This window comes from Coptis chinensis, chromosome 9 (assembly GCF_015680905.1).
Source record: "Coptis chinensis isolate HL-2020 chromosome 9, ASM1568090v1, whole genome shotgun sequence".
In the NCBI taxonomy this organism is placed as follows: Eukaryota; Viridiplantae; Streptophyta; class Magnoliopsida; order Ranunculales; family Ranunculaceae; genus Coptis; species Coptis chinensis.
Genome location: NC_141464.1, coordinates 22,095,341 through 22,103,129, shown reverse-complemented (window position 1 = coordinate 22,103,129; position 7,789 = coordinate 22,095,341). Strand labels below are relative to the sequence as shown.

Below are 7,789 nucleotides of genomic sequence, written 5' to 3'. Positions count from 1 at the left end.
TAAAGAAAATTAACTTTGAAAGTTTTATTGATGATTTTGTAGCAAAAAATGCAATGAGGGAAATATTTTGATGATTCATATTTTGTGTTGATGGAAGACTAAAAGAAGGCCACATTTTGCTGTTTACACAGGGCCATTGAAAACTCAAGGACAACCTGAGTTAACGTCGTCATAATGGTAGAAAAGCATCTCCATCCATGCTGTTTATAAATTTCGTTGAAGCTATAAGAGAAGAAATTCGACTGGAGCGGTTCCGGTTACACATTGTTTTAGACTTTAGAGAGACAATAAGCACGACTAGTTACTTGGCAACTTTGTGTACTGTAGTACTTAACCCATCCTCTTGATTGTAGATGGTCAGAAATGAGTTTACTACATATAAAAAATAATAATAAAAAAAAAAAACATTTATGCTATAAATGAGAACTTCCAATTGTGAGACAACATTTCGTGAGTAAATTTGATCACTGTACTGATATTAAAGTCAATGAAATGACACAATAAAATTGCAGCACCAGATTTATACATGCAACAATTGGTCAACAGCCGAAAACTTATAAAACCACAGTTTAGATGACAAAGATTTCATTCTTACCTATACAAAAGTAAAAGATATATATATACTTAAAGAAGAACGTAAAAGAAACAAAGTAGGGAATGGTTGTCACCCTCGCATGTTGCCCATCTATTTTGGCCCTTTCTTCCACAGATCTCCTATTTTCTTCAGCACATTGTTATTTTTTTTCTTAAGTAATTCATCATCCATGCCTTCTGGAAAAGGCGAACCCATCTTGCCAGTAAATAGATCGTACCTGGTGTCTAAGGCTGCTGATCTCTCCACAATTTTCTCATTATCTTCTGTAGAAAGAATAGCAGCTGCTGCCTCAGCTGCCTTCCTCCATTGATCTGCCTGTACTTTTACCCTGCTTAACTCCACTTCCATTTTCTTATTTGTAGCTTGTGCTGCTTCTAGCTGCTCAATAATCCAAGCTTCCCGCTTACTAATCTTATCGGCCTCCCCATTCCCATTAGCAAGCCTCATCAGAGCTTCTTGGTCTGCATTTCCCTCGATGATATCTTCGATGTTACTTTTGGTTTGTTCAATCTCCTTATCTTTGATTTCTGATTTGAGCATTTCGTTTTCCTCTGATATACACTGCAACTCTGTTTCCTTATCCATCAAGTCTGCCTTCAACTCCCCAACGTTGGCCTTCAACTTCTCCACCTCCATTTCCAGATCAGACGCTCTTTCGGATGGAAGGCTTTTCTCAATCTTCTGACAAAGCTCCTTATTTTCTTGCAAAATGCCTTCAGATTCAATCTCCCTGTCCCTTAACTTTGTCTTCAACTCGTCCATATCGTCTTTGGTTTTCTTCAATGCAATGTTGAATTCAGCTTCTCTCAAAGTTGACTCAGACTTCCTTTGTTCCGCTAGTTCATAGGCACTTCGTATATGCATTGTACTTCGAATCTGTTCTTCTTGGTATTTGATCTCAGCAATTTCTAATGCAGATTTTACTCTCTTAACCTCTAGCTTAGTAGACTCTAGCTCTGCTTTAAGTAGATTCACTTCCTCAAGTACCCCAATTTCACCAATCTCATGTGGAATTTTATTATTTTGCGAGAGATCTTCTAAACGGTTACTTCCTGCATGAACCAGATCTTGCTTAAGTTTGCACAGCAGTTCCTCAAGTGAAATCACTTCCTCTCCAGACTGCTGCAACTCTGAGACTGCATAGCTATAAGCTTTAATTGCCTCATGGTCATTACACTGCAACGTCTCTACATTTGTCTTGGTGGCTTCTAGTTGCAGTAGAATTTCTCTAGCCAATGTTTTAGCCCGATCTTCAGATTCTATGCAGTCCCGAAGCTGAAGTTTAATGTCATCAACAAGAGAAAGAGTTTCGTCATGCTCTTGTTTCAAGATTTGAAGTTCGGCAAGTGCAGCTTCTGCATGCTTGGTCTGCGTAGCCTCCAACTCGGCGACCATCTCAAGTTGCAGCTTTAGCCTCTGTATCTCATTCATGGCAGAGACCACAGTGGCAGAGTCAACCGAGTATTGGTTCCTCACAGCATCAAGTTCCGACTCCCATGCCCTATCACGCTCTTGAGAGATCTTACGTAACTCTTGGATTCGAGCATCATCTGATGCAGATAGTTCAAAAAGCTGGTGCTCGGATTCTTCAAGTTTTGCTTTCATGCCAATGAGTTGCCTTTTAGCCTCGTCGGCCTCCTGTTGTGCGTGTCTTTTCCATGACTCGGACAGTCCTAGCTGGTCTTTTGCTTTCTTTAGATCCTCCTGTAGCTGAGCAAGTTGAGATTCCAATTCAGACATTCTGCCTGGGCGCTTCTTCTGCACCTTAAAAATGGAAGAGAAAAACAGGAATATGTATTAGAAGTAACTGCTGAGGCGGTGAAACATTTTAGAAAAGGACTAATATAGAAAATTCAGTAAAAATTTCAAGTCCTAAAACAATCGGAGAAAGACCCAAGGTATTGGCGACAAAAAGGGAAAAAGCAAAAGGAGAGGAAACTCAGACCAAAAGTTTCTGAAATTGATATGACATCGCGACATCACCTGAAACTTGCCCCACATAAAGAGGAGGATACATAGGGTAAAGTTTCGCCTGTGCTTCATTTGAACATGGAGTGACTATAGATCCACTTTGTAGCTATGTTACAAGGAGGAGGCTACATACGGTCAAATCACGGCTGTGCTTCGTTTGAACTTGGAGTTAATAATACCCACTTTGTAGCTCCTCAAACCCCATACTTTAATAGAATCAATAAAACAATGCGCTGCAATCATTTACTTATTACTAGTTGGAGCCTGAATTTTTGTTGGTATATGAAAATGAACAGGAAGAGACAGTGCTCCAAGGAAGGCGATCTTCCCAGATCCCGCAGCAGTTATAGCCATCAACCCACACTTAATTCTTAATCTTCTTGATCTGTATAACCATCACTGACTTGACTTCCTACAGTTAGATTCAGCTACGTAGTAATACTAGACACACTTTAGTATATTGTTCGCAGTACTATTGTTTCAGACCGAGAGATGGATGGAGTACCTCGGACACAGGGCTCCTTGGTGACCTACGTACTATGACTTTAGGGCTTCTCTCTTTTAGCGTCCTGCCCACCGGTGGATCAAATTCTAGTCCAGTCATCTTAAGTTGGCGAGCATTTTGAGCTGTCATAGGAGATGACCTCTTAGGCACCTCTAGAGTCCCACTTCTGCTTCAAAAGAAAGTGAAAGAAAAATTGGCTTAAGAAAAGATACGTCATAACAATTGCGAAAAAAACAAAGAGAACATAACATGCATAATGCGATGAAGAACATACCAATAATATACAGAATACTCCTTCGTTTTGAAGAGAGAGATATATAGAGAGGGAAATTAATTCAGCCGTTAATTTGCAAAATTGGCCAGTTTACCTTATAGGTTAGAATTGGAGAACAAAAGCCGCATTTAGGACCCATATCTTGAGGTAAACTGGCCAGAGTGAATTCTTTTTAATCATTCAATAGATTTGTTTGTTTTTAAGCAAAAATGTGGCAATGAAGGCGTCCAACAATTATGTCCAGTAAACAAGTAGCTAACTGTATCCAGTTGCACACGGCCAACCATAATACAATCACATTACTATGAATTTAGTTCGGAATTCGGAGGAACGGAAGAGAAATAGAAATAAAAAATAAAAAAATAGAAGAATGATGTAGTTGAGTTTTGTGATTGCAAACGATGAATTGACGAAGTAAGAGAGAGAGAGAAAAACTCGAATAATGACTTCAAGGCACGTAAATCATGTTTCTTTCAGGCAAGTTTTCTCAACTTGAGGAATAAACCGCGAGTGCGGGATGTGTCTTGAGAAAATTGTCGGGATACAATGAAGCCCTAGTCAACATGTGTACAATCTGACTCAGCCAGGAAGCACTAACACAAAACACTGATGAAGCTAAATACTTAGCTCTCTGTATTATACGTGAGAGACAAAAGGTGCAAGAAAGAGAGGCAATTGTCCAAATAATGTGTCAAAATGATCATCGCCAAAATGTGTTGGTCATTTGATGAATGTGTGATACTGTGATGACAGTCGGAGAAGAATTGGTGTACTGTGGACACATCTGCTCATCGCAAACTGTTAACCATCATAGACACCATTTGATGAGTGTTGGATACTCCAAACAGCTGGGCACCTTTTTAAAGAGACAAACTGTTAGAAGGCCGGCTAGAGGCGTTCAGCCTTTCACCAAGAGTTGTCGCTTAATATATATGCCACTAGACTAAAACATGGACAACAATAAAAGTGGCACCAACTTGTACTTTACTGGTGTGTCATCACCACCCCTACACAACACTTCATCATATCCAGACAACTTATCCAAGTAAGCTCCTAAAGCACAACAAACCGGTGGGTTTCTCTCAGGTCTTTCCATAACCCGAACTATCGGGCTAGATATTATGTCAGTTCTGACAGAACATACTTGGAAAAGCCACACTTCCTATAGAGTATAAAACATTTGAAAATGCAGCCCCAATCTAAAAATTCCCAACATCATCGATTACAATTGCATCCATCTGCTGCTCTTTCTTATCTGGTAGGTCATCTTAACCTATTTAATATCCACATTATAAATATTCACATCATGATGGTTTTATACCTATGTTCAACAACTAAGAATTACAGGGCAAAACAGAGTCCACTTAACAATTTGAAGATACACGAAGATTAAGGTGCATAGTGCAAAAACTAAGGAAGCGTTTGATCTCATACCAGCTGAGTGCCTAACAAAACGATAGTTTCCTCGTTTTCACTTAGTGGCACTCAAAAACTCTCATAAAAAAAAAATCAAAATCCAAATAATAATGTGCTTACATATAAGTAGTACTGATCAATATATACACAGAAGTAAAGATCATAGCGCAAAAGAGATGCATTACACTTAATATGATAGTATACATACCCATTTCTTCAAGCACAACAAATGTCCTTAAACTTTCATACAATTTTCTACAAAAAAACCATTTAAAGAGAAAGCACAGTAAAGTTTGGAAACAAAAAAAAAGTTTAGAACTCACTCACCTTGATTTTGGTGTCTGCATATTTTAACTCCAGTAGTAGTTGAGGTAAAATGAGGGGGGCGAAAAAAAAATGTTCTCAGAATCTCAAGTATCCATGCCCCACAAGACCTGCAACAATCAGAGAAGCCACAAGTTGAGAGAGAAAGAGAGAGAAGCTCATAAATACAATGTATGGGTGTACATGAATAAAAATAAGGATGGGTGATGACAAATGTGATGATGAAAGGTACTTGTCATCAATATACAACGTAACAAAACAATCGCTTCCCTTCAAAGGAACTCGTACTCATATATAAACTTAACTAACTCCACTAGCATCAAACTACCAGCAAACAAACCATAGTGACAAGAAAATTCCAAAGACCAGAATCTTCTGTTTTTTCTTTTTCTATCAAATATATAATAGTACTTGTACATTAAGTAATTAAAATAAAACATGTTTTTAACCTTTTGCTTTAAGTAAGATATTCAAAGACTATTACGAAGGTGGACATGGAAGGTGGTATGTACAAAGCTAGAGTACCCAAAATGACCTCATGATCAGTAACAGGCAGTGTATAGTTCCGAACAAAAGAATGAAAGAGGAAAGAAAGTTACTTACCTTTTGCATTACTGTTTCAGACCATTAAACGAAGTTTTGCTGGTAGAACTTGTTGCCTCTTTTGAGCTCTTGCTTCTTTGTTTTTCAGGTAGAGTAGGTATAAAAAAGAAAATGTATAAAGACTGTAGTAGACTTTCACTCCAGTACTTCAGTACACTCCAAGACCAAGTGTTTATATATTGAAAGAGAGGGCCAGAGAAAATTGGGGACAAAGCAAAGACTAATAATGTGAATGCATAATCAATTAGCCTAAATTTGGGGCATGGAAAGCTGATCTAAGAATTTGGTCAAGTAAAATGTTAGACATGCCGTTGTGTTGTACAGTCTTGCCCTTTCCAACAAGGCAACAATGAACATTATTATCACTTGAGACATTTCAGCCCAATGCCAGTGGATTTCACGGGCCTAAATCTTATACTAGTATACTGCTAAGTAGTGGGGTGTGAGCGGAGAGGGAGAGGGAGAGGGAGAGGGAGGAGGGGAGATTTAGAGTGCGTGGAGAGAGAGAGAGAGAGAGAGCGACGAAGAGAAATAACAGAAAAGATGAGGACAAACAGACAGAAACCAACCAACTTGGTTTTTGTCCGCATAACCCCTTTCTGCCAAGATCGTTCGCTCCGCTCACTCGATAAAATGAAGCGTAAACTGCTTAAAGTCCAAATTTTCTTGTGTTCGCCCATTTTGTGTTTATTCCTTGAAGATCCAACTCATCCAAGGCACAAAAAATACCAATTTTTTTTTTAGTGTTTTTTCTTGAGCCAAAATCTAGAGTACGCAGGCTGTACCTGCGCTATCACATCTGGGCTCTCTATCAGGCAAGAGGTGAGAGCGTATTGCATGACAAAGTCTATAACCAAGGGATGAGATGCCAGCGCACTCATAACCAAGGTGTATTCTAGAACTGCTATTTTTTTAACTCACCACTAGGGGTGTCAAAATGGCCCTCAAACCCTCAGCCCGTCCGCCCCGACCCGGCCCATGGGGCGAAAAAGCCTTCAAAATGAGACCCTCACACATTCGTGGGCTAGGTCTATCCGGCCCTCAAGCCTTTGAGGGGAGGATAAGGGCTTAGACTTTGAAACTTAAGCCCGACCCTCATTAGGCCCTCAACATTTATTACATATATTTTAATAAATATTTTTACAATATATTTTATTTTAGCATTAATATGCTAAAAATCATTTAAAATAACGTTTATCTATTAAGTTTGCCAACCTTACTAGTATACTGCATGGCAGTGGAGAGTGAGTGGAGCTCTGGGGAGAGAGAGAGTTGGGTGAAGGAGAAAGGTTATTGTGGGCGAAGAAAAAATGAGAGAGAAGTTGAGGATAGACAGACAGAAACCAACCAACTTGGTTTTTGTCCGTATACCCCCCTTCTGCCAAGATCGTTCGCTCCGCTCACTCAATAATTTCATTATAATATTTTATGAAACGAATTTAACTGATTTTAATTGATTGATACAACTTTAACAAGTTTTTTTTAGTAGTTTGAAAATTTAATTGTGAAGTGCATTCGATTTTATCATTTTTAACTAACGTTTCCAAATTTTCTAGCTTCTTGACACGTGGCTACGCCATGTGTGCGGGCAGTGGTAATTCCGCAAATGTTTGCAAAAAATGAGGACAATGTCTTAATTTCAGAAAGAGGAGTCCACATGTGCGGTTAGCTTTTCGGGCAGTGGTAATATTGCAAATATTTGCAAAACTAAGACCAATGTCGTATTTCCAAGGAGAAACATCTGAATTTTATCGGTTAAATACCGAGTTTACCCCTCGCTCACATATGTTATTACAAACCTAAAATACAAATTTGAATGCAATAATCAAACCTGTTCAGGGCTATAAGCGGAAAGATTCACTATGCACCGAGCCTTTTTCTTTAAAGTAGTTAGATTTTGTAAATCAAATGTATAACATAGTATCCGGCCCTCACGTTTGGCCCTCAAGCTCGGCCCTTCAAGCCCTCTCGAGAGGGTTAAGGGGCGGGTAAAGACTTCGAAATTTAAGCATTGGCCCAACCCGATCCGACTTGGCCCTCAAGGTAAATGAGGGTAGATCCGGCCCGACCCTCAAAATATGAGGGCTGGGCCATCCGGCCC

General features: G+C 39.2%; 1 protein-coding gene across 3 annotated transcripts; it reads right to left on the bottom strand.

Annotated features, from left to right (window-relative positions):
• Nucleotides 1-446: 446 nt before the first annotated feature.
• Nucleotides 447-5,833, bottom strand: LOC147475207 (interactor of constitutive active ROPs 2, chloroplastic-like). Of its 3 annotated transcripts, none has more exons than XM_086584287.1 (4): nt 5,689-5,833; nt 5,089-5,195; nt 3,072-3,237; nt 447-2,359 (listed from the first exon to the last, which is right to left on the bottom strand). In XM_086584287.1, exons 2-4 carry the CDS (start codon nt 5,106-5,108, stop codon nt 686-688), a joined length of 1,860 nt encoding a protein of 619 aa, XP_086440413.1. In that variant the 5' UTR covers nt 5,109-5,195; nt 5,689-5,833; the 3' UTR covers nt 447-685. The 3 variants fall into 3 exon arrangements, with proteins under 3 accessions (XP_086440413.1, XP_086440414.1, XP_086440415.1); XM_086584288.1 differs by lacking the exon at nt 5,689-5,833 and adding an exon at nt 5,318-5,336; XM_086584289.1 differs by lacking the exons at nt 5,089-5,195; nt 5,689-5,833 and adding an exon at nt 4,970-5,077.
• Nucleotides 5,834-7,789: the final 1,956 nt, after the last annotated feature.

Bases quoted from the DNA above. Each gene is read 5' to 3' on its own strand.
- LOC147475207 (XM_086584287.1), bottom strand. From the start codon at position 5,108: ATGCAGACACCAAAATCAAG. The intron at 3,238-5,088 runs GTGAGTGAGTTC...CTTTTGAAGCAG, and splicing joins ATGCAGACACCAAAATCAAG to AAGTGGGACTCTAGAGGTGC. The intron at 2,360-3,071 runs GTACTCCATCCA...TCCATTTTTAAG, and splicing joins CAAGGAGCCCTGTGTCCGAG to GTGCAGAAGAAGCGCCCAGG.